This window comes from Amblyomma americanum, chromosome 10 (genome assembly GCF_052857255.1).
Source record: "Amblyomma americanum isolate KBUSLIRL-KWMA chromosome 10, ASM5285725v1, whole genome shotgun sequence".
Classification (NCBI taxonomy): Eukaryota; Metazoa; Arthropoda; class Arachnida; order Ixodida; family Ixodidae; genus Amblyomma; species Amblyomma americanum.
The window spans coordinates 5053317-5080243 of record NC_135506.1 but is presented as its reverse complement, the minus strand read 5'-3'; the positions used below and the strand labels follow the sequence as shown (position 1 = coordinate 5080243).

General features: G+C 48.3%; 1 protein-coding gene across 5 annotated transcripts; it reads left to right on the top strand.

The window, feature by feature from the left end:
• The first annotated feature begins 257 nt into the window (after positions 1–257).
• On the top strand, positions 258–17148 carry LOC144107887 (uncharacterized). 5 transcript variants are annotated; one of them, XR_013309427.1, is made up of 6 exons: positions 258–895; positions 8343–8408; positions 10231–10406; positions 13756–14023; positions 14873–14953; positions 16170–17148. XR_013309427.1 is itself a non-coding variant. In XM_077641109.1 (4 exons), the coding sequence occupies exons 1-4, from the start codon at positions 884–886 to the stop codon at positions 16205–16207; spliced, it is 399 nt and encodes a 132-aa protein (XP_077497235.1). In that variant the 5' UTR covers positions 264–883; the 3' UTR covers positions 16208–17148. The 5 variants fall into 5 exon arrangements, 2 of the variants coding, with proteins under 2 accessions (XP_077497235.1, XP_077497234.1); XR_013309429.1 differs by lacking the exon at positions 8343–8408 and having other exon boundaries at positions 263–895; positions 10211–10406; XR_013309428.1 differs by lacking the exon at positions 8343–8408 and having other exon boundaries at positions 265–895.
• Positions 17149–26927: the final 9779 nt, after the last annotated feature.

Genomic DNA, 26927 nt, shown 5'->3' with positions numbered 1-26927 from the left:
GTAGGTCACGTGACATGACGTCACGTGATGACGTCACACCGGCTGCAGATGGGGCCTCATATCGCGCCGTCGGTCGCCTCCCGGCGGTGGCCACCATTGACCCTGAAGTGAGATCACATGATGTGACGTCACGTGATGGCGTCACATCGGCTGCAGGTGGGGCCTCATATCGCGCCGTCGGACGTCGCCCGGCGGAGGCCTCCACGCTTCGGTTCGCGCCGTCGCGGCGGCGGCGCCACCATCGCTGCATCACGTGATATGTGACGTCACGCCAGGGATGAAGCGGCGCGCGCCTGCCGTCGCGTCAGTCTCTGTGCCCGCAACCGCGCCAGCGTCTTTGCGCCGGGCGTGTATGCGGTCAAGATGCCTCCAAACACTAAGGACGTTAATAGGAATGCAAAACGAAGGCTGCAGCGTGCTACGGAAACCGATGAAGAACGCGAAGAACGCCTAGCCAAGCGGCGCGCTCAATATGCGGCTCGACGACAACGCTCCGAGGGTGTAAGTGAAGCCTCAACCAGTGATTCAACTAGCGGAATCGGCGACTCCGTCAGCATTTCTACCAGTTCGGAGCGCTGGAATGCCACTAAACGACAGAGACGTGCCATGGAAACCATCGAAGAGCGACAACAGCGACTCGAAAAGGAACGACTGAGACAGGAAGGGAGAAATGTTGCCAACCGACAGAAGCGTGCTTTAGAAACTCCCGAAGAACGAGAGCAGCGCCTCGAAAAGGAGCGGCCCAGACGAGAAACGGAGAAGGAAAATCGGAAGAGGCGACGCATCGAAGAGGCGGCCATGCGTCAGCTACAGCAACGACAAACCAGCGAGGAGATTGCCGAAGAGCGCCGCAGGGAGCACGACACAAGAGTGGCCGAGTTTGATGCCGCAACACGTGAGTTTGCCAAGCGCTTCACCAACAATCCGTTTGGTTATGCATGTTCGGTGTGCGCCCGCCTATGGCACAAAGAAAAGCTTACGCCGGTGACTCCCGCGATGTTCCCCACGCTGTGCCAAGCATTTTTCGGCACCTGTAGTCCTGACGTGCACAGTCCGAGCGCCTGTCTGTTCGACTGTCCTGCTGCTGGGCATATCGAAATTCAGCGGAGTTTGGTCCGCGTTCCCTATCTGGGAGAGCAAGAAGTTTTTCTCCTGCCGGATCCTGATAACGAATCGATGGAAGTCCACTATTTTCTCTTCATAGGCTGCGGGCAGGCGCTGGCAAAGCGTCGTTCGCCTCCTGAGCGAGAGTCCATTGCGCCGCATAAAGGCCGTTTCACATGATGCGATTGTTGCCGCAGCGCAGTGCGATTTCTGCCGCTGTGCGACAGAATGGCGTAGCGGTGGTGGCGGTGGTGAGTGGATGAGCGGTAGCGGCGGTGGCAGCGGATGATAGTACAGTACCGCCGCCTAGTAGCACGCGCGCCCAACCATGGCAGTTAGTTGTGGCCGTAGTCAACAGATGGCGATAGAAGTTCGTGTGTGGCGTGTGTGTGTGGCGTGTGTGTGGCGTGTGGCGTGTTGCCTGCTTCTTGGATACGGCGCGAGGTTTGAATGTGACGGGGAAGTTCGTAAGCAGCATATGATGGTCGTCAAGTCCAGACGCTGTGCTAGTATCGGCGACAAGCTCACCATCATCTGTTGATCAACCCCGAAGCCTGGATTCCCGTCGCAAAGTGTACGTAGGCTTAAGCGCCTCCATCGTCATTTCACGGCGGGAAGGCAACGTGCAAGGAAGCAACCCCCCCCCCCCCAACCCGTGACCCCCTCTCCCTTCCGACCAGTCTCTCCCGTCCGACCGGTTTTCCCCTGTAGTCGGCCCTGCAGAAATTCCCGGAACGTCATGGCGAAGGGAGTGAAGAGGCGACAACAAACAGACGAAGACCAGGTGCAGTGTGACAAGTGTGGGAGGTGGGCTTACCTGGAGGAGACAGGGTTTCCAGACCTGAAAACGGCTACGACGAGCCCCTTCGTTTGCAAACAATGCATCATGATAGAGGCGTTGCAAAAAAAGGTACTGGATGCGAACACAGAGATGGAGGCGCTGAGGTGTGTCATCTTGCAGATGAAAGAGCAACTCCAACAGCAGGACCAACTCCCAGTACCATCAGGCAAACCTCTACGCGGAGACGATGCTTCCGGCTCTGAGTCGACCCAAGTGGAGCAAGCCAGTACTTCTCCCAGCACCCCTAGTGGCCTTGAAATTCCACTGTACATCGAGAAGTCCTCAGAATCACCCACGGCTGTTGGGGGGGTTCAAGGGGAGTCAGAGGTGCGAAGGCTACCGCAAGGCGAGCCAAGCACACCTACAGTGACCACAGAAAGTCCTGATGTTGTGGAGGCTGGCGCCCACACAAGTAGCACAGTGGCGGGCGATGAGCTCGACAAGGCCTTACCCAGTGGGTGCGCCTCAAATCGATCAGAGAGAGCAAGCAAACCGGCGCAGAGGGATAAAAGCGGCCAGGAATCCGGCCAGCGGGGCAACAGCGAGATACACCCCCCACTGAGAGACGACGCCGACTCGGTTCGGGCACCTTACGAGAGACAGGCTCCACCCGACTCCTCACGAGAAGTGTGGGTCGTGGGTGATGGCAACGCACCAAGAATAGCCAGGGCACTACGACGGCAACTGGGCAAGCGTATGAGGGTGGAATGCGTCTATGACCGCCATGCGACTGTGGCCGATGTGTACCGGAGGCTCGCTCAACACCACAGCGGGCCCAGGCGCAACCTGCAGCTGCTAGTCCTGCACGCAGGTGTGGCGGATGTTATTAAAGGTGCCCAGCCGGAAGCGGTCGTCAAGTCAATCAGACAGCTTTTCGCCCCCTATGCTCAAAAGATGGCAATATGTTCCGTCCCCGAAGTTAAAACACGTGGAAAAGAGCCACGGGCGAGGGCAATGCTCCTCAACACACAGCTGAGGAAGATGTGCGCCTCGGGGAACACAGTTTTCGTTGACTTCTCCGAGCTCTTGGAGGGCGACAAACGGATGGCGCAGGATGGCGTACACTACCTGGCAGCCACAGCTCGCCAAGCAGCAAAAGAAGTGGCACTCGCGGCTCGCTCTTTTTTAGAGTGGAGGCGGGAGCCTCGGAGCGGACGACCCAACCGACTGCATCCGAAAGCGCCGGTCCTGAAGAGCGGTCGGCCGGCCCTAGGAAAACACACACCCCGTCGACAAATGGAACTGGCCGGGAAGAAACCGAACACAGCCGATGCGGTCGGGGCAGCGGGACCAGCCCCAGCAGACCAAGGTGTCCGGGCGAGCTCCGGAACAAGGACAGGCCTCACACAGGCGCCTTCACCTTGGGACCAACCGATGTATTGGGAACAGCTGCCCCCCAGGACGCAGCTGCCGCTGTCGGCGGCCCCATGGCATCTGGGCACGATGCGGAGCAATGTGATGACATCGCACGGTGGCCCAACCCCTCTCCAGGCGACGCCGCACCTCTCGCAATTGGCTCACCCGGGGGGAGTGCCCGGCGACCTTTTCCAGATGGTAGGCGACTTCGTCCGACACCACATACGGCAGCAGTGGCCGCGGCAAGCGCAGTAAGGGGCGCGCAGCAGCGTCGCCGCCCTGCACCTCGGCGCAAGGAGCAAAGAAGCTTCAGAGTTGGCTTTCTCAATCTGCACGGCGCTCGACGAGAACAAAAGTGGGCGGAACTGTACAGCGCGCTTCGGACAGAGGAAGTATCCGTATACGCGGTTGCCGAAACCCACCTCCGCGATCTCGAGGAGCCTCCCATCGACCCGAGCTGGTGTTGGGCGGGAAAGAACAGATTGGGTGAAAGTCGGAAAGGTGGAGGTGTGGGAGTGATGTGGCGCCGTGATTTGGAGTGGCAGGCGCAAGAGTGCAGTGATCGTGTGGGTCATGACGAGGCATGCAGCGACCACTTATGGGTGGTAGGCGATCTTCTTGGGGTCCCCACAGCGCTATGCGTGGTATATCTTTCCGTACGCAGCAGTCGTCCGGACACTAACCGTGGTTTAGTGGAGTGCGTGTGCAGAGACGCTCACCTGGTTGCAAAGGACAGGGAGGTGATCATTCTTGGGGACTTCAACGGCCACCTCTCTGAGCTTGACGGATACACTGACGCTAACGGTGACCTTCTCCTCTGGCTGGCGGAACAGCTCCAGCTCAACATCGCTAATCTAGACTCGAGATGCAACGGTCAATATACGTGGTGCGCCAGAAACAGTGCAACATGTATTGACTATGCGCTGGTATCGCCTCGTCTTCTGAGCCTTATGCAGCACCTCCACATTGATGAAGAGGGGTTGGTTAGCATGGGCAGCGACCATAATCGCCTGCGTCTGGACTTCACCCACACACATCGTCGGAAAAACAGACCCCAACGGTCGAAAGCTCTCTACCTTCCGGTAAGGCAGATGGAGGTCGTCGCCAAGGAATTCGAAGAGAGCCAGAGGCGGCTAGGAGCCGCTACATACGGCGAGTACATGGAAGCCTTGCGTGCGATAATGCGCTCACATATGGTCCACAAGGGACATAGGCAAGCCTACAAGAAGCCATGGTGGGACAGGCAGGTGGCAGAGGCATGGCAAGCGCGCCGGGACGCGAACCGCGCCCATCGCAGGGCGATGAAAGATAAGGACCAGGGTGCAGCAGCAGTGGCGTGGGACATGTACCTGAAACGCAAACATGAAATGCAATCACTGGTGCAGGCAAAGTTGGCTGCCGCAAATCTCAAGCAAATGCAAACCCTGCGGGCAGAGGGCAAGTCGGCGGCTCAGAAATTCTGGCGGTATGTCAGCTCCCTGGACAGGGAAAGGGTGGGGCCAACAGAAATGGTCGATAGTGCCACGGGACAGCCCATCACCGACCTGCAACAACACGTCACGGACTACTTGTCAGGCCTCTATGGGCCACCAGCCTGCATGCCTGAGGACAAGCTTGAAGGGTCATCGCCCTCAGCTCCATCCCAGGACCAACCAGATATCGCATGGGAGGTCACACTGCCAGGCATGAACCGGGCACTGGGCCGCATCAGCGCTTGCACAGCCACGGGACCCGATGGAATACCAGCTCGCCTACTAAAACTACTCGGTCCAAACTCGAGAGAACAGCTGGCCGAGTTGTTTACCACCATTATTAACGGCGGAGACATACCCGAGGACTGGCGCAATGGCAGGGTGGTGCTCCTGCTGAAGCCCGGCGGTAATGCGGCCCACATCGGCGACTACCGGGCACTCACGGTCACTAGCGTGGTGTACCGAGTTTTCATGCAAGTCTTGAAAGCGTGGATCAGCGGATGGGCAGAATCAGCGCACGTCCTAACGGAGCTGCAGAATGGGTTTCGTCCGGGCAGACGGCTAGAAGACAACCTCTTCGTACTCACCAGCTGTACAGAAATTGCCAGGAAGGAAGGCAGGAGACTCATCTGCTGCTTTCTGGACGTCGAAAAGGCCTATGATAACGTCCCGCACGAAACTCTCTTCCATCGCCTTGGTACTCTGGGAATGGCACCACCACTTCTCGAGACGATAAAGAGGTTGTACAGGGAAAACGTAGTCACAGCCGTTTTTGGCAATGTGCATTCGGAACGGGTCTACGTACACAGGGGGCTTCGGCAGGGATGTCCATTGTCTCCCCTCCTCTACCTCCTGTATGTGGCCGGACTGGAAAAGGCACTCCTGCAGGCAAACCTGGGATTCGGCCTTAAGTACAGCACCACAGGAATTGACAACTCCAGCCGACTGCCGGGTCTTGCCTTTGCTGATGATTTGGTAATCATGGGAGAAAACACAGAGGATGTGCAAAAAATGCTAGACATTTGTGCCGCGGAGCTGCGAAGCCTTGGCCTCAAGTTCAACCAGCGAAAATGCAGGGTTGTTCAGCTGGCAGGCGAGGCGAATGATCAGCTATCGCTGACGATGAATGAAGAGACCCTGACAGTCGACAGATCGTATAAATACCTGGGCATAAATTTGTGTGCTGAGACTGACATGTTCAGACTGCACGAGGCTAAGGTCCGTCAATCTGCACTTCGAGCGCAATGCATCCTCCGACGTCGGTGCCTGTGGGGGTGCCACCAGTACACCATGGTCCGCGACCTCTGGAAGCTCGCGCACGTGCCAGGACTCACATTCGCCAACGCGGTGGTCTGCCTCCCATCAGCCACCAGAAATTGGTTAGAGCGCAGACAAACAGAGGTCGGCCGCACTGCAGTCGGATGTCATGGACGGGTGGCCAATGCAGCCATTCAAGGCGACCTGGGATGGTCTAGTTTTGAGGCAAGGGAGGCATGCAGCAAGCTGGAGTACCGCGGTCGACTGCAGTTCATGAGCCACAACCGATGGGCAAGGCGGGTCTTTGAATACCTCGCTGCGACATGCCTACGCACTACATGGGTGAAGCGCCTCCACAAGATAGAAGGCAAGTATGGACTTTTCCAGACACCCATAAGTGCCGAATCGGCAACGGCATGGAAACAGGAGGCAAGGAGACGGGTCCAGGAAAAAGAGAATCGCCAATGGCTGCAGGCGCTCGCGGAAAAACCGACACTGGCAGTGTACCGCGAGTGCAAAAACAGCATCGGACCTGAAAAGATTTTTGACAACGGCCTGGGTAGCGCATTGCTGTTTGAGGCCCGTGCCGGAGCGCTGCGAACACTGGTGTACCGCCGTCACTTCGACGCAACACCAGAAGCACAGGCAGCAATATGCCGAGCGTGTGGCGACGCGGAGGAAACCATCGAGCACGTGGTGATGTCGTGCCAGAGACTCCATCCAATGCCGACAGAGGGCACCACATTACCACAGGCGCTCGGGTTTCACGGTCCTGCAGTGGACGACGAAGGAGACAGCTCCAAGGTCAAGAGCGAGGGGGTGCTGCGAACCAAGCGTCGACTAACTCTTTGGTGGAGCACTGTGTTTAAAAGCGCGAAGCCGCAGAGTCGGAAGTGAACGAGGTCGACGAGCGAACCCCCCCCCCATTTACCTCCTGACTTTAGCCTTTGCGTGTTTTTTTCTTCTTTTTCCATTTTTCTGTGCGTTTTATCTTTATTACTCTCCTGGTGTGCTTCCATCTTCTTGTTTTTTTTGTTTGTTTTTTTGGCCGGGTGCCCAACCTAGTGGTGCCCACCCGTTACAAAGGGCAAGGCCTCAGGTATCTATCTATCTATCTAAAAGTAGTGAATGAGTACAAGTATCTTGGGGTGTGGATAAATAACAGTGTTGAGTATCTGACAGAGCATGAAAAATATGTAATGAATAAAGCTAGTAGGAATGCAGCTGTCATGAAAAATAGGGCACTGTGGAATTACAATAGTTATGAGGTGGTAAGAGGGATCTGGAAATGGGTGATGGTCCCTAGCCTGACCTTCGGGAATGCGGTCCTGCGTATGAGGCCAGATGTTCAAGCAAGGCTGGAAATTAGGCAACGGGGAGTAGGGTGGTTAGCTTTGGGAGCACATGGCAATACACCAAATCAGGGGGTACAGGGTGATATGGGATGGGCGTCTTTCGAGAGCAGAGAGGCTAGCAGTAAGATAGCATTTGAGGAACGATTGAGAAAGATGGAGGAAAAGCGGTGGGCTAGGAAAGTTTTCAGATACCTGTATATAAAGAATGTTGACACGAAATGGAGAAAGCGAACGAGAAAATTGACAAGCAAATATCTGGACAGCAGTAAGCGGGCAAATCAGCAATTATCGGTTAAGAAAAAGGTTAAAGGAACAGAGAGAGCTTTGTGGAAAACAGGGATGCTGACGAAATCGGCACTGGAAACATACCGGACCTTTAAACAGGAAATTGTCAAAGAAAATATCTATGATAACTGTAGGGGAAGTTCTTTGTTGTTTGAGGCCAGGAGTGGAGTTTGGACTAAGACGTATAGAGTCAGGTACCAGGAGACAGACACTTTGTGCATTGCGTGCGGAGAGGAGGAGGAAACGGCTGAACACTTGATACTTTTCTGTAAAGGGCTTCACCCTACAGTGGAAGGCAGCGGGGCTGACTTACCCAAGTCATTGGGGTTTAGGGATAGTGAAGGGAAAGTGGATTTTAAGAGGTTAGAAGTAACCAAGCGATGGTTACCTGATTGGTGGCTAAAAGCAAGACAGGAGTAAAATTTCACAAGACATGGCTAGGTGGCTTGAGCCACCACCCGATGTAAAGGGTTCAGCCGTATCCATCCATCCAGACGGCTCGCGGCAGTAATTTTGGGGGTACGATGATTATGCGGGGGAAAAAAAATTTTCCAATTTTTGATAGCCAATGTGGGGGGTGCGAGCATTACGCGAGTGCGAGCATTATGCAAGTAAATACGGTATATTTGGGCTATTCCGACTACGGTGTACTGCTTGCTGCCTTACATACAGATTTTTCGCGGTCCTGCAAGGTGCACCTTAATGAGGTTTCCTGTGCTAGGTTCCACTTGGTTGCCGGTAAGCCACAGTTCACATGCAGTGTTCACTTTTAATGTGAGAGCATTACTTGGCTCCTTGAGCAAAAACCCCACCATCGTCACAAACCCTTGGCAGAAGCAGAAAATCCCTCCTGGCCATCACAAGGCAGGGGTAGATCAAGAAAGGCACATGGACTTTCGCGGTGAATGGAAACAAGTTTGGAGGTGCCCCTGCACTGGCTATGCAGTACCCTGGGTAGCAAAGCAGTCAAGATGGGGGTGGCTGGGCCCCTCCCTTGCATGCACTGGGCGAGTGGTCGCCCTCCCGACAGACTTGATGTGGTGCATGTACACAGTGGCCTGTTGGCTCCGCGAGGTATGCTAGGAAATACGATGCCGACTGTAGCATTCATGTAAATGTGGCTTATGAATTCCTCACCATCCAGAGTTGAACTGCTCGTCTACATCAGGCGAGACAGCAAAGCGCCACCAGAGGCAGCAGTTGACTGCCGACCAAGTACGAGACCATCGCAAACCAGCAAAATGTGCAAAGCGAGCTGGTGCAGTGAAACAGCGTTTACCCTTTAACCCCCTGGCAACAACTCAGCGACGCATTCAGCAACAAGTAAAAATGGTCTCGCATTTACACATCATACGAATTTCTTAGATGCCCCCTTAATTTTTTTTTCAACGACTGTAATGTATACGCTACAGAAAGAAAGTTGCTGGCTCAGATGGTGTGTGATGTCCCCTATAGCTAAGATTACTTTTTGTTTGACACGTCAGTACAGCAAGGTCGAGGAAGTAAACATGGCCAGCAAAGACTGCATGAGGGTAGTGTAAAAGCAAATGGTGGGCCAAGTGGGGTAATTGTCAAAAACAAACTACATGGTGAAGCCAATCCTGGGCAAATGGAAATAATGTAGACAAGAATATACATATATATTCGCTGATTCGAATCCGGCTCGACAGACCAAACCACTTCAACTTCCTCTTCATTGCTTCGTCTACCATGGCCTTCGTGGCTCTTCTGTAAGCCCTTAGCAACACACACACAGTGATTTTATGCAGTATGATTTCATGCAGACAGTCATGATAAACCACATTTTATCTGCACACTTAGAGGGACACCAACAAAGTAAATAAATAAAATAAATAAGGATTGAAGCTAGCCATTATCTATAGATTACCGTGTTATAATCACTAGGAAGTGAATATCACTGAAAGCAGAAATTTTATAAGTTGGAGTAGACCAAAAATGGAATACAGGTGTCACCATCTCTGGACGATTTTTGAAGTAAACTGCATGCATCAATTTGGAAATTTGCGGGAATTCCAGAGGCTATGCTACATTATTGCCAATCACTTCAAGAAAGTGATCACGGAGTCTTTTTCAGCTCGGACATCACAAGCTTCCAAGGAAAATTTTCAGATTCAATTCAAACGTCAGCATACCCAGAAAGGGTCATATAATCAATTTTTACTAATAACAAAACTTGGAAGGAGTTGTCCTCAGTTTCCCTTTAAAACTTGAGGAACCAAGGAAAAAACATTTTACTGTTTTTAACAATGAACACATTTCGTTATACTAGCCTGCTCTCAGGAGAAAATGCCTTTCATGTATCTCTGGGTTTTCTAAAAGAAGGGAATGTTTGAAACAAGGTGTAACTTTGAAAACTTTTTATTCTTTTATTGCAGCACACAACCATTATCAACCCTGTGTTTGGTGCATGATAGTAGCCACTTTTGTGCCATGAAAATTCAACCTTTTTTGTTTTACACGGTGATGCTTTAGTTGTGCCTGTCCTGATTACCGGATGTGGCCTTGTGCTGTTTTGTTAGGCTTTGTCTTATCTCTTCAGGCACAGAAGGTGGCAAGGAGGCAGCGCACAGGCGTGCACATTGCACGAATACAGTAGCAGCAGCAGTGCATCGTGCAGATGCTTCTGTTCAGTGCTACATGCAAGTCAAGTCTGTGCAGTGCAACTTAAGCACAAAGCGGTCAGCGCGCACACAAACTTCAAGAAGAAAATGAAAGGTGCTCAGCTATTCTTCTTGTTTTCCTTGTTATGATTCGCTTTATTAGGTGCAGAAGTAAGGCCAGTGGCAGTGCAGGAGTGGTAATTAAGGTACTGATGATCATCTTGGTTTCTGTTTTCAAAGTCTGTTCATGCTGATTAAGACTCTGCTTTTGTTTCATGTTCAAGAGAGGGAAGCAGTGACGCTTTTACTGTGCTATTTCTTCAGCCCACTCATTTCCATTACAGGACAGTGGCGTCTTCGATATCTGTATAATTAATCCTGTTTTCTGCTGGCGGTGGCCGCCCTACATTCCTTGGTTGGATCATAGCGCCTCTTCCTCTTGCTAGGCGCTAAGCTGTTTGTTAGGTTGCTTGGATCTACAAAGCAGAATTCATCTTAGGTTGCCTATAGTGCAGCATTAATACATCCTAAGCTATTAACTCATCTAGGAAGATAGCATCTTCTAGCAAGTTGTAAAAGTACTGAGAGAGGAACCATTCGCAATTGAAGCAGGCATTGAATTCCATGCTTTAGTTGCTCTTGGGGAAAATGGTTTATTTTAGTACATCACTGCATTTAACTGGTGGCAGGATGTACAAATTTTTGCCATGTCTGGAGCAGTCAGTCATTTGGCGATAGTATTTCATAGAATGGCTTCCAGCCCAGACTGCCAGCACAAGACTTCATGTAGCTAAAAGACCTAATATAGCTAAAATTTCCATTACTAGTGCCTGTGGTGAGCAGATGATTGACTCACTCATTTCGATGAGTCTCATGGTGAACATCCATGCAATCTACTAGTCTGAGAAAGCATGCAGTTGCCCTTCTGGTCCTGCTCACTTCTCTTGCTTGCTCGAGATGTGTCATGGTTCCAGACAGGATGCTATATTTCATTCAGTATTGTTTAAGTTACAGGTGCTATGTGGTGGGAGGGGGTTTTGTTTTTTAGGCACACACTGTGTTTTAGTTGGAATTTCACACAAATCTCGTATATTGTTAGATATGTGGATCCCTATTATTGTTCTGTCTGGGGATCTTTGGCCTGAGCTGCTTTTGCTGCAGTAAACCTATCGCCAGCATCACCCTTTTCATTTTTATCGTTAGTGTCTTGATATCCAAGGCATTCTCGCGGTAGACCACAAAAGTGCTCTACCGAAGGAGCAGAGCTGATAGTGTGACTAATTACAGGTAAAGCTGCATTTGATATGATGCATAACACAAGATATGGTTGGAGCTCAAGCCATGAACCAGCAGTGCTGAATGGGTATGCACTCAGCTACCAATAAAAAAACAGGGCTGCCACTGGAACCTATTTCGGTGCACTGTGTCACTGCACATTCAAGTGCAAACACTGGTAGCACTTTGCAGGCCATATTAAGGGCATCTTTACACTCAATGCATTTTGTTTTGCTTATTTTATGGAACCCTCACAAAGCTGGTAAGCAGACTGAAGAAAGCATTCATGCTTTCAAAGTAGCTTAGGTGTCAGATGCTGATTGAATTTTGCAGCTGAGTTTAGCTTCAAGTCTCCTAGACTGACCATGAATATTCAGGAATCACTACTGATGTGTTTGCTGCGCACTTGTTCCTTCATGATTTTTCTTGTTGGAATTTACACTGTTCTTAATGACTGAAAACAGGCTTTCCCATCTATCCATCCTCCAGAACCTGCTATCATCCTTTTGCACAGTTGTCCTTTCATGTTTCCTGTGCGACCAAAGTAGTTTCGATCGATGGCCATCGATTCACGATCGATGGCAAACGGAGTTCTCTAGTTGCAGTCAGCGTGACCTTTCATGAAGAGCAATGTTGATGGCAGCCGAGAGCCGGTGTAGCTGGCGCAGCCACTACACGCTAGCAGGTCAGAAAACAAGGTATACCACCACGCGGTCTATCATAGCATCAGGCTACAGCACAGTCAACGAGTGGCAATGGCCTCTTCAGTAAAGATTGCAAACGAGCATGCAATCATTTTCGATCACAGCAGCGCATGAAGAACATGTCTTGAGAGGATAGGCGAACAGGCAAAGCTGTGGCATGCATGCACTCCGGTTGGTACGGGGTGACTGCTTTTATCCTGCATAGTTTTTGTACGCTGGAATCCAGGAACAGTGTATTTTAAGCTATAGGGGAAGAGAAAAAAGTAGATGATGAAACACCTCGAAGCAAGACCTGCACAATAGTGTCTCGTACACCGTGACTCGCATACTGCGTCTCACGGCATAGCTTCATTTCTGTGCTTTTTGGTTTGCGATGCAATTTTGGAGCACCGCGTATCAATCATTGCAGCAAGATCGATTCGAAACGGCTAAGCAATTTACGTCCTGTCAAAAATATCTCATTTTTCGGGCGGCATTCGCTGCTCTGCTTCGGGCACCACGAGAGCGTGGAAGAAATGGTCCTACACACATTGTGACTCCAAGTTGCCACTATTTGTTTCCTGAGGCATCTTGTTTTATTATTCTGAGCATGCATTGACATCGCTACACTCTTGTTTTATTATTCTGAGCATGCATTGACATCGCTACACCAGTGAGGAACTATCTCTCCACCTTCGAGATTCAATATATAAAGGCAACTGATCACTCCATGAGCTCTGTTATGTAAGCATTAATTTAAATTCACTTTTTTACTAAACACAGCCGTTATGTGGATTGTTCTTCGATATTATTGCTACCATTGTCTGATCCCCCTTTCATTCTTGGCAAATAGCACGCAGGGTAACAGGACACAGACAAGAAGGCACAGACACATCACTGGCTGATAACTAAAGAATTTCTTGGTTTGCTCGCTATAAATACAGAAAGCATAGTATAAAATACAAAGAAAGACATGAATAGCGTCATTTTTGTCACATCTGTCGTCATTTCTTATCCAGAGAGTCAATTTCTTATTTTGTTAACTTTGGTGATAGTGTGCTTGCGCAGGTTGTACGACTCTTATGTATGATGTGTCCTGTTGCCCTGCGCGCGTTTTGCCTAGAATCATGCATCAACTGGCCCGAGTACTTCCTGTGACCCCTTTTCTTTTTAATGCCAGGAAGGTCGTTGGGGAATTATGACGGTAATGAGTGCATGGGTTGAAGGCAGCAACTTTGGCTGGTTTACAAATGCTGCCCTATTTTGTTGGCAGTCACATTTCTGCAGGCTCAATTGTTTTCTTCAGCTGCATGCAGAATTTGCAGTAGTGACATCTTGCTTTAGACCTTAATTCCTTATAAGGGCAATCTATTAAATATAATTTTCGGTAAATATATATGGGTGCGGATGAAAGTCTTTTCCAGTCTTTTACCCCTAGCTTTATGTGAGCTGTGCATTGTTGGTTCCTGCATTTTAATGAAAGTGCTCTCCCTTTTTAATACACAGGTTCAGACGTCACACAGACCGGACAAGGTGCAGCTGGGCAAGACTCTCCAGATCAAATGCACCCTGCGAGCCACTACATGGAATACACTCTTACCAGCATGTGTTACTACCAGCATAAACCTGCAAGAAAGAAGACACACGAGTGCAGGCACTGCGGCTAGAGCTTCATGTAGAAGAGCAAGCTGGTGGACCATCTCCGAATCTATACCAGCGACCGCCCATACCATTGTGACCATTGTGGTAGCAGCTTTACACAAAAGGCTCATTGGTAAGCACACCAGCGCACTTACACAGCAAGCGTCCTTACCATTGTGACCACTGTAGAAAAGGCTTTGCTGTGAAACGCACCGTGGAAAAAACACCTACGAACCCACACTGGCGAACGGCCATACTGTTGTGATCATTGGGGTAGCATCTTTACAGGAAAGACTAACCTTGTGGCACGCATCCGTACCTACATGGGTGAAAAGCCGTTTCAGTGCCAGCTGTGCCCCATGGTCTTTGCACAAAATATAGGCCTTGTAAGACATGCGCAATCCCACGAGGGTGAAAAGCCATTTCACTATAACTTGTGCCCAAAGACGTTCACAAACTATCTCAGTTTTCAAACACCCCAAAGAGGAAAATCATAGCGGGGATGGCAGTGCTCTATGAAATCCATTGGATGCATGCTGGCTTAGTAAACTGTGATGAATGTTACTAACCTGTGTTGGTAATGTGGTACATTTTTAAGCTTTCATCTTGATGAACTTGTCTGAGAAAGTCATTTAAATTCACTTACCTAGATTTCAGTGGCACACAGCAGTTGTTTAGATATTTTCTGTACAAACACACCAGTCTACCCAGCTTTTAAACTTGCTGAATGGAGAAAAAATCTTGACATGCAGAGAAAGCATCACTTGGTTTTGCTAAAATGCTTTCAACAACTTCTAGCAAAATACTTTCGATATCAGCTTATCTGATTATTATTACTGGTGCCATTTTTCAGCCTGCCTCCATCAAAAACTTGGGGCAAATAAATGGGTTTCCCTCGTTATTTGTACTGCATTTTGAGTGCATTTGGTTTGTAAAACTGTTGATTAATTCATGAATTTATTATCACTGCGGCTCTCTTTAGATGGTTGCACAACGGCTTCCTTTGAAGTGAGAAAACAAAGATGGAAAACTTTCCCTGTGCTTCCCTTGGTTTCCTTTACTGGTAAGTAGCATAACAAGGTTATCTTACAGCTACGGTCCTCACCGCTTAATCACATTCCACTTGGCACTCGCAGCAATGTGACTGTCATGTTAAGGTTAGCTTACACACAACATACGCACCCTTGAAATTCCAAGATTCATCAGCCATTAATTCAGTTGGTAGAGCACCATACTCAAAATTTTGATGTTGTGGGCTCGAATCCCATGGGCAGCATGTGGCTGTTTTTTCTTCTACCTTCTAATCAGTTACCTTTCAGCCATAAAATGATTACACTGGCAGTATCCGAAATTAGAAATTCAAAAACAAAATAAAAAATTCTATGCTTTTTTTTATTTTGCTAACTATTGACTCCCTTCACAAGTTTGTTATAATGAGCACCTGATTTCCTTACCCTTGTCTGCTCAGTGATATGCTATAGTGTGTTAAAGGGACACTGAGGAGAAATTGAAGTTGGCTTGTATCCATAGAATACCAGCTCCTGATCACAAAAACGCCACTCTTCCTGAAAACAAAGCTCTTGTAATGTAGAAAATAGCAAGAACCAAAATACAGGTATCACCGCCACAGGCCAATCTCGCAAGTACAAGCGTGATGACTTCCTAGGACAAGAGGCGCCACCATGGAGGAATTTTCCTTACTTCATGGAAGTCACGAATCTCTGAGGCTTGCAAAGGAAGGTAGCGCACCGCACCGCTACCCGCCGGAAATCACGGAGTCTGCGTTTACGTCACGTTCCACGGCACTCCGTTCTGTGTCGTCATAAGAGTTCTCCGTGTCGTCATAAGAGTTCTCGAGTTTGAATCGGAGCGGCGGGAAAAAATTTTTCAACTTCGAATCCAAATTTCTTTGAAATAAATGCATCTTTCGCTCCCGGACAAGCGTCAGCAAAGCCATGAAATGCGGAACTATCAGATATTGCTAACAAAAAAATTTTGATAGGGTTCTCCTCAGTGTCCCTTTAAAGAGGTCGATGGACGAACCAATGACAACTGGCCTTGTATCAAACACTTTTCCGGAAATGGGTACGGTCATGTGGCTAAAATTTCAAACTTTCCATCAATTTTTTTTTGTACAGAGATCATAATTCTTCAATTTAATGTTCTCTTACAGAGATACAATGTACGTCCACTAAGAATAGTCGCCCTCAAGCCAACAAAAACTCCCTTTGCACCATCATTCTGCATTGTAATGAAAGTATTATTTCTTTAAAACACAGGTTTCGTCATCACACAGCGGACATGGCGCACCTCCTAGACAAGATACTACCCCCCCCCCCCCTCCCCCACCCTCAGAGGGCTCGGAGCTCCTGACCACTTGGGAGGAATGGGAGATCCTACTGTTAGACAGACGTGGCTAGGCAGAAGATCACCCTTGACCAGGCCGCCCACGTCATGGAACCCCATGAACTCATGAATGTATAGTGCAGTAGGGTCGTGCGGGGACCGAAGGACCTATGTGTCCGAAATTTCTTGGTCATTAAAGTTATTTCTTTCTCTCTACCCACCGAAGGCACACTGTGAGCCTCAGCATGGAATCTACTGCCAGCATGTGTAACCACCTGGATAAACCCACAGCAGAGGAGCCGCACGACTGCAGCCACTGCAACAAGAGATTCACGAACAAAAAAGCCCTAGTGAGGCACCTCTAAATTCACACTAGGGACCGCCCATTGTGGCAGTAGCTTTGTACAAAAGAGCAACTTTGTGGATGACCTCCATATTCACGTAGGTGAGCATCAAAACGAGTGTGACCGCTGCTAATGCAGTTTTTCACAGAAGCGCAACCTGGTGAAGCACTGGCAAGCATCCATACCATTTTGACCACCGTGGCAGTGCATTGATATGAAAAGAAGCCCTGTTGGTACACATATATGTCCTTAGGGGTGAAAAACCATTTCATTGCCAACTATAGGCTATGGCCTTTGCGAAGAATATTGACCTCGTGAGCCATGTGCAGTCCCAGAAGAGTGAAAAGCCATTTCAGTGCAAATTTTGTCGCAAGACATTTGCCCACAAGCACAGTTTGAACCACCTTAAAAAAGAAATGCAAAAGGGATCACAGTGTTCCGTGAAACCTATTGGCAACATGTTTTGCTAGCTATCCTGTTATTTACTGCTAGCTGTAAACATGCTTAGTACCTTACAAGTGCTACTTCCTGATCTATATTAATAGCATGTTACATTTGTAAAATTTCTTCCATACTGAAGATCTTGCTTAAAAAAGGCATTTATATGCCCTTGTATTTCACTGGCACACAGCAGCTCTATCTTTTCTGTACAAACACACCAGCTATACTCGGCTTAAAGGGGCTCGAATAAAGTTTGCAGTATGCCTGTGATGTTAAAGGACGCTGCTTCACCAGTATGAACCAGCAGGAATTTCGTCGATGTGCTTTGTAGAAGCTGAGTTACCGTAGTCAAAATTTGAATTTTAGCACCCTCACGCTTTTCCCTCTCCTCTCGTTATTTTTTGCGTGCTGGAATGTCGGTGCTCCTTCTCCAGCCCCAACTCTGGTGGTGGAGCTTCCGGACCCACCAGAGCTGCGTGGTTTATTGGCCACGCCCATGGTAGCTGCCTGTCCTCTGAAAGGATCTAACCAATAGCCACCTCACAACTTGCATGTATACACAGGTGCGAGCGACGGAGGTGGGTGCGAGCATGAAAAAGTCGCTGGAAAGGGCTCGCCAACTTTCGCGCGTGATTGTGGGTTCTCTGCTGCGTGTAGAAGTGTACTATTTGGCTCAGGTGTTCGTGACAACACAATGCAGTGATTGAGTGATTTGATGTGCTCTCCTGGGAAGGTGTTTCAGAGCCCCTTTTAAGATATTAAACTTGCATGATTCAAAACAAAATCGTCTCGTTTGCAGCTGGCATCACTTCCTTTTAAGAAATTGCCTTCAACAACTTATAAAGGACTTTTGATACCAACATATTTAACTGATACCATATTGCAACCTGCCTCTATTAAGGCCTTTGCCACCACTATTTATATTTGTACGTTCAGAGCGCATCCAATTTTACGACATTGTTGATGAATTCACGAATTATCACTGTAGCTATCTGTATTTGCTTTCATAGAAGCACAGGAAAAGCCTGTTTCTGCATTTTCCTTTGTAGTTTGTGTACATGTTTAACTGCGAGGTGCATTGCAACTCTTAAGTTTTCCTTATTTTTGTCCTATTTATCATATTTCCTGCCTTAAACATATTCTCGTAGTATAGTGCCTTGTATACAAAAGCTAATATATTAGCTAATGTACAGACAATATCCTTAATATTTTAGTTAATTCTTTTTTGTCAACATTCACGGCGTATCATAAGCTTCTCTTACATTTGTAAAATACCTGGTTTAATTTCTCCAATAGCGTGCCAGAATAGACCCCAAATAATGTTATGCCGTATCTAAAACATCCTCCGAGAGCATTGAGCACCGTTTCCCGTAGTCTAGCGCAGGTACTATTTCTGGTGTGGAAAATCGCAGCATGCTTCCCCCAGCCACGAATCTAGCCAATCATTAATGGGATTGTGGCTAAATGCGTACGTGTGATCAGAGGCAGCGGCAAATGATTTCTGTGGCAGTGGCATTCATGCGTGGTGCTAATCATTTCGCGGACGAGCTACCGCTCTTCTCTCGTCAGTCCCTGCAGGGCAAGCGGCGGCATTATTTTTTTTTTTACCCCTTAGGGTAATTGCTCTCGTACCAGCAGTGGATTAGCTAGTCTATGCATGTATCCTCTGCCCTGTATGTATACTCCCGATGCGTGTATCGCCTCACCCGAATCTCCGATTCTAGAGCCCGCTGCGGACTGCCCCCGACTCGGACCGGTATGGCGGCCACCGGTGGTCCGGAAAAGCGACGCGCCGGCCAAGCTGCAGTCTACCAGGACCGCAGTGTCTATACGCTCTGCAGGTCAGGGTCGCGCGGTGGCTTATATCATCGGCGGGGATCTCGGTCGGCCTGTCCGTCGGTCGGTGGCGAGGTCACGCGGTGGCCTTGACCGCGGCGCGACTGGGCCTGGCCGCCGAGGCGGACCAAGGTCGCTGATTTGTGGCATGCACGGAAACGCCACCGGAAGAGAATTCGCTGCGGAGGCTTTTCCCGCATGCTTCACCATGAACTGATCACACGCGCAACCTATACATATTTATTACTGTGTAAATAGTTGTTTTTCTTTGTGTATATTACCTCTCCCCCCTATCCTCTATAAAAGCTCAGGTGCCTCAGTATCGATGGCAGATGCCGGGGCTAACAAAAACTTTTTCCTTCGTTTTTATTATTATTTTAATAAAACCACTTACTACTACTACTTCCCGCAGGCACGTCGCGACGACCACCGGCTTCCTTCTTGTACCTCCTGACAAGCCCCTCCCCAACTCCATGCTCCAGCTGCACATGCCCGAGTATGCATACGCATGCTTCATATGTATATGTCTATTCATACAAGGCGTGTGTCTCTATACGTGTACCATCCCTGCCGATGAACTGTGGGCCGTGACACCAGGGCCGCGTTGAAGGACATGCTCGTGTTGTTTTGGCCGATGCACCGATCAAGGCCCATATTGGCGAAGCGGAGCTTCACGCGTTTGCCGAAAGCGATGCGCTTGCAAGTACGTGCCACTCTTGGGCTTTGCAACACAACTGCGGGCACGCACAAATAAACAAAAAAGACGGGGGTAATGTGAAGCGAGGACATTCGCAGTAACAGCGACGGAGTGTGAATCCTCGGTGACTGAAGCATCCGCCCAACGGCACGGACAGTGCGAAGCACAAACATTAGTGAAAGAGTGAAAAGATCCCCCCCTCCCATTTATCCTACCACGGACCCACCTCCACCTTCCAGGGGGCCTCCCATCCAAACTCCCACCACCACCCAGTGGCGTGGACCCTGTGAAGCCGAAGCGAAGACCTGTGCGAAGGGTTAAGAGGAGCCCACCTCCACATTCCACAAGCCCACACATAAACGGAACGAGAAAGTGATGGCGAAATCGAAGTGCAAAAGCAAATAGTCGGTCGCTTAACATCGTATAATCGCCAGCCGGTAGTTCGCGCTTCACACTTTTTCAAACTTAAAGTTCCGTTCTGTACCTTTCCAGCTTTGGCGGCGCCAGCCATCGGCAGATGGAAAGCTCTTGAGGAGTGTCGCAAAGCGCAGGATGCCCTTGCTTCAAGGATGCGAACACCGTTAGAGGCGCAATTGGAGTTAGGCGCTATGGCAGTACGGTGTAGTACGTGTGCGGGCTCCACTGTGTGGGACTTTTGTTCAACAGGCAGTGAGGCCAGCTGGATGCACTGACGGGACCTGGCGAATATTCCGTGCCTGGAGTCATGCTGACGCGTTAAGCCCTTGGCATTGTGAAAGAAACACAACGCTCAACGACACTGGCATCTCTGCGTGGAAGCATATTCGTGCGTTAACTGAGTTAGGAAGACGCAAAAAACTTGGGGGACACTAAAAGGGTGTATGAGGTTGCTTGCATTATGTAGAGTATAGGGCACCGAGCGTTCATGCCGCGTACATAACTTTAAAAAAGAGCCGATAATTTGCAATGCAATTTTAAGAACTCCCGCATCCACGCCTCGCGGCGACCAGCGGTGCCGTACTTTCGCTGAATCCGCGTGTCTACACCAATGCCAACAACGCTCAGCCCCCTGGTGAATTCCTTTGCTCGTCGGCGGCCGGCGGAGGGGCCAAGTGTGTGGGAAAAGGCGCGAAGACGCGGAAATTCAAAATTTGACTGCAGATAACTCAACTTCCACAAAACGCATTAAAAAAAATATTTCTGGAGTATATTTGTGACGCTGCGCCCTTTAGCATGCTGGGCGTATCGCATCTTTATTGAGACCCCTTTGTGACGCGATCGCGTTGAAGGGTTCCTACTGTCGCTTGAAGGTCCCTTGGCTCACCCTTTCGCAGACGACACGCTTGTTGTCATCACATACTACTTTATCACACATCATCGTCCATGTTGGTTGGCGACGCTAATTAGTCATCCTTAATTCGCGTACTGTGCGGCGTGAGATGCTCCTACGAGGCCTTTATCCCACTGAGCGAACGTTTCTCTGATGTAGTGAAGTTCTAAGTTTAGTCATTGTTAAACGGGTAACAAACGCGCAATAAAGCAGGAGCTAAAGGCGTAGCCTGTCAGGGGCTCCTGTCTTATCGAGCAGTAACGGCAGACAAGGTGCAATTTCAAACAAAACTTGCAAGCATATACCATACATCTTGTACAGACAGCAAACATTGAAAGTGAACGGAAAATAAAACTGTGAAAACACTAACAAACATACAAAATACATCAAATATATGTAGTTCATATTTAAACAGAAAGTTAAATTAAAAATACAAAGCAACATAAGGAGAAATTATAAAGTTAATGATTTATTATTTCACTCTCCAGCAGGAATCTTCTGAATGACTTCTTTGAAACACGTGCCCTTAGGCCCGACGTTATCATATAGCTTATTTTTTGTATGTATTGTGCAAGCTTGTAATAGTATATCTGACTAGGTTTAAGGATTTCATGTTTTAAGAAAAAAAGCAGGACACGCGGGTAGCGTGTATGACAGCTGTTCAATTCTGTATGACTATCGTTTTTAGCGAAGCTGCTTATCAACATCACTGCCTTCCCGACCAATCCTATGTGGTATCATCATTATCAACAGCGTCCACTGCAGGATAAACGCCTCTCCCATTTCCCTCCCGTGAACTCTGTTTTATGCCAACTGCGGCCATTTTATCCCCGCAAACTTCATCTGCTCCTCCAACCTGACCCTATGCCGTCCCCTGCTACGCTTGCCTGCCCCTGAAATTCACTTTGTGAGCCTGAATAGCGATAATACCCATTTGTTACTCCATCTTGGGAATTTTCCTAAAACAATGGACTAACACCTTTCCCGCTTTCAGTTGTTGATCAATTCACTTTCGCCGTATCATGCGCTGACCGAGCTAGTTATAGCTTAGTTTCTAGAGTGGCTATCCTGGATAAGCAGTGGTCCCGGGTTCGGTACCCAGACCAGGAAGAATTTTCCTCCACTATACGTAGTTTCTGTGGAGCTGTGTAGCTTTCCTTTGCAGCCGAATGGCTGCGCTTGGGTGGACGCTAATGAGTAATTACTCCATTATTACAAACCTACTCCACCTTGGAGAACTCCTAATCATGGACTAGCATAGTTGATGCCAGAGCCAACATGCGGTGCACTGCCTTCTTACTAGAACTGATCACAGCATGTTTTGAGGCACTCTTTTGATTATTCGCAGATGGCCACGATTCACGACCTTTTGTATCAAAAACGCTTAGCTCTGTACGAGAAGCGGCGACTGTTCCAGTGATTCGTGCACCCCCCCCCCCTCCCCCCCCCCCTAAATGGACGCATCCTGACAGCACCAAAAATCCACCCAGAAAGACGCCCCGCCCCGTTTGCCGAGAATTGAGTGCCGGGCATTAGCTTTGTAGAAGCAGCTAATCAATGAAAGTTTGGGGGGGGGGGGGGGGTGCGCTGAACGGCTTCAAGCTACACGTACGCATTCTCGAAAATGGACTGTCGCCGCCGCGCTAGCTCAGTTGGTAGAGCACCGTATGCGGATCATGCGGAGGGGTCCGGATCCCACTGGCGGCATATGTGATTGTCCTAGCTCGTTTACTTTCTGCTATATTATATGTGTCCTAGAAGTTTACAGTTGTAAATTTCTGCGTTCACCTACACCAGCGTAAAAAAAGGGGGACATCCCCTAAGGTTTCTTTGCTTTCTAAGGCTTCTTTCATTCCGCAAAAACCACTGTGCCTTTTCTAGGGCGAACTCATTTTCGAACACCGCAGCCTGCAAAGGTGGTTCGTGCTTACACGGAGTTCTCAGTGCAAGTTAAGGTTCTAAACAGCGCTTCTCAAGAGACTTGCAGGTTCAACTGGCACTGCTGCAAGCGATCCTTCTAAAGAAGAAAAACCTTCAGAATATCACTGCTGCCTTGATTCCTCTGGGAGTCTGACTTTACGAGAAAAAAGGGCCACAAGCGGGCTTTATTGCATGCGGCGGATTTAGGTTGTTTGACAACGGAACAAGCCACTAACCCTCCAACACAACGGTTTGGTCAAAGACCCTCTTTCCAACCATTTCACCCGAGAAAAACCGGGCATCAGGCCGTAGGAAATCTTGAACTTATTAAAGAACCGACGGTTACCCGGCAGCAGTGGAGATCGAACGCAGTAACTCCCTTTCGTTTCCCTGTCCTTTTATGTCGAACTGCTAAGCCTTGAGAGCCCAAACCCTTGAGCATCGCGGCGCACGAAATGACATCCGAGATGAACTCCGCGGGCTGTTCTCGGCGGGGGGTGGTGCGCGCATTGCGGGGGGTGCGACCGCTTCGCTGGACCAGCACGGGTTCAGCTTACGTGGCCCCCCGGACCGTGCGCAGTGGCCAAATAGGGACGCGGCATCGAGGCACTTGTCTAATTCTAGAACTGGGCCTCCGCGCGCATGCCACCCGATGCGCTGGTGGACTCCCGCAAGGCGAATATATACATAGATAGGCGAACGTCTTTGCCCGCAGCAGACGATGGTGCCTGCTTGGCGCGCGTTGTTCCACGTTTCCCAGCGAACTTCGCTGGCATCGCAGTATACTGTTCGACCAGGAATAAGACTGCGCATTGTGAATTTCATACGATTAAGCCGCTACTCTGTGAAAGTGCTTCCCTGATTTGCTTTTTTTAAAGCGGCTCAAGGCTGGAATAACCAGCAAGTTTACTCGGCTCCGCTGCCAGTCTTGTATCCAATGGAGGCTTCTTTCTTAGCTACTTGTTCCCTTTCATTCCTTGGGCTGATGTGTCTTGTCATTCAGGTAGCATTATTAAAAACTCAGTATACGCACCTAACATTCTACAATTGATTTATATTGAGAACCTATGAAGTGCAATTTTGGATGAGTAGACTTTATTTTTAATTTCTGGCATACACTGGTCTCGGTTTTTTTTTTTTTGCGGCGTGTGTATAGCTTGGTGCATTTTGCTTCAGGCTGGTTTGAATTGTTTGTTATCCCCGTACCGCAATGTCTCATGGTGCCGTACTATTTTGCATAAATAATAATAAGGAAATTTAAAAGCGGTGCAGTGCACTTGCTCAATGAAGGTAGCTGATTGGGCAAGTTGGTTGCTGTTTGTGGCGCAAGTGAATTGCAGTGCAATAGGCTTGCGGGTTATCTTCTGATGTACGCACTCTGTATAAAAAGATGTAATATGAATTGAATAACCATTCAGTTGAAAGTTAGCGCCTATGTGGTGTCCGTGTTTCCGACTGCTGCAGTCATAACGCGCTTACTCGACAAGGGTGAAATTATGAACGCAGAATGATCGACGGGAGTTACTTGAACGGTGGGAATAAACAGTGAGAGTAATAGTAAATAAAAAAATGGCTGGTGGCTTAGCATTGGTAAGCACCAAATTATGCGCGAAAGCGTGTTTTTTTGCAGATTTTTTATTGCTTCAAATTTCTCAATGTGCGAAAGTTCTAGTGGGCGTTTTGTGTATTTCACCCGACGTAACTCCTCTAGTATTTAATCAGGTCATGAACTCCGTTGAACAGGTGCTTAGTTTTAATTGCTACCGCAGGTTAGTTCACCTTGGGGACTACAAAACTCCTGGTACTGAATGCAACATACAAACGTATTCTTAATATAACCACTTCGTTGAACAGAAGTGTAGGATGTTGTTAGCTTTTAGATCTTGCACATTTTTGCGAAAACCTGGTTTGACAAAAGACAGCGCCTTATACCTTTGCTTCTCGAAATTTGACACCGCCCGAGAGTCGCGCTCTGAAAGTTCTCTTAATGAGGCCCGCCAAATTCTTCCTCCGCTTTCCATTTCCTCTTCTCTGCCAGTCCGGTTCCGCCCTGATTCAGCTTCAAGCAGTACGCAGTCTCGCCCTCGGAGACTACTTCGGGTTGTGCACGGCGTCATCTCTGTTGCTCCTCGGCCATCGACCTCTGCGAAGTTAACGACCGAGGTGACCGCTTCAGTTAAATTGTCACTACTGATTCTATACAGAAGTGCATTTCGCAGTACTATAGCGTAAGCATTTCGACCATCCATACTGGTTGTCCTCCGAATTACGAAATGCTCTGAAACCCTCAGAACCGCTCTGAAGAGCGCGCCCACAGATCGATGAAGCGATCTAGCGTGAACAGTTGGCGCAGGAATTTCGGTCCCTTCGTACCCTATGCGAAATATTGTTTGAAAAGTTTGAAAAGTATTTATTTGAAGTGTGTTTCATACACTTCAGGAAGGAGGCCAAAAGGCGTGGTGCCTGACGAGGGCCTTCCTCCCTGGGGGTAAGCAAACTGCACTCGGCACATACACACACAAAATAAACAAATACAATAAATGTAGCGGTCGCCATTACACTTGCTGGCATGTTAAAAGAAAAACAAAGGAAAAACTGTACAACAATGTTAAGGTATCTTCGAAGTTATTAAGATGCGTGCTGTTGGGTTACAGGGAATTATAAAAAGGAAAAAATATATATATACAATCATGTTGACTGTTATCAATTTATAATATGTCACAGGATGTACCGGTTAGTCATGAAGTCAACAGTGCAATCACTTTTCTCTTGTATATTTTTTGAGTTCTGCATTGATGGAGGAGGTCATCAAAATTTCTGTTTTCATTCAAAAAGGTAGTCATCTGATATCTAATCGTTTGGAATCCGTAATTTGTTCTTGATTTTGGTGCTCTTATTGTCATGTGTCGAAGGGGATATGGGTTTTGCGGTAGTTCTGGTGTTGCACAAAAATTAGTTTCAAGATGAAATCTGTTATATGTTTCAAGTGCTAGCCGAAGAGTTTTTAATTGAAAAATTGTCAGTAACCCCAAGCTGTTCCACCACGAGTTAGTGCTATCCAAGTAGCCTAGATTAGCAATTGCTCGTATGGCCTTTTTCTGTAGTAAAAACAAAGCATTTAAATTAGTCTGTGTTGAGTCTCCCCATATCGGTAAACAATAGTGAAGATGTGAATGAATTAAACTGAAATAAAGTTGCTTTTTGAGCCATACTGGCAATAGAAGTCTAAATTTATTTAGAAGGCCCACTGATCGCGAAATTTTTTTTCTTACTTGATTAATATGGTCAGTCCACAACAGGTGTTCATTAAATATAACTCCAAGGAATTTTATTGACTGTACTCGTTGTAAAATATTCGAATTGTATAATATGATTGGCTCATTATCTATGACTTTATTTTTAGCTCTGAATATTACATACTTCGTCTTCGTGATGTTTAGTTCTAACCTGTTGGCCCTCAACCATAATGTAAGGTTTTCTAGCCAGAGATTAGCTCTACATTCTATTGCTTGTAAACTCGCGTCATGAAAGAAAATATTTGTGTCGTCAGCGTATAAAACTGTTTCGGAGGAAGGAAGAATATTAACAATGTCATTTATGTGAACTAGGAATAGAATAGGACCCAGTATTGAGCCCTGTGGCACACCAGTGCGTATAAGGCCGTGGCTTGAAGGTATGTCGTTAATCATTGTGAATTGTACTCTGGATGATAAGTAGCTCTGAATAAGATTAAGTGCGGAACCTCGTATCCCATAGAATTGTAATTTGTATAAAAGAGATTATGATCATTACCCAAAGTCATAAGATTTGAATGTCACTCATTCATCAGGAGCCCCCCGAAAATACGTGCACTCCCGATCAAACGCATTTAGCGAATCTATCCGGCTTTTAGATTCATGTGAAGACGAGGCTGTTGAGGTAGCTGACCGCTTTGCTTGCCATTTTGCTTCCGTGAATGGACTAAGTGGTGACAGCGATGCCCAGTTCCCCATTCATCATCATCATCGTGAGCCTGACCACGCCCAATGCAGGGCAAAGGCATCTTCCATGTCTCTCCAACTAACCCTGTCCTGTGCCAGCTGCGACCACCCTATGCCTGCGAACTTCTTGATCTCATCCGCCTACCTAACCTTAGGCTGACCCC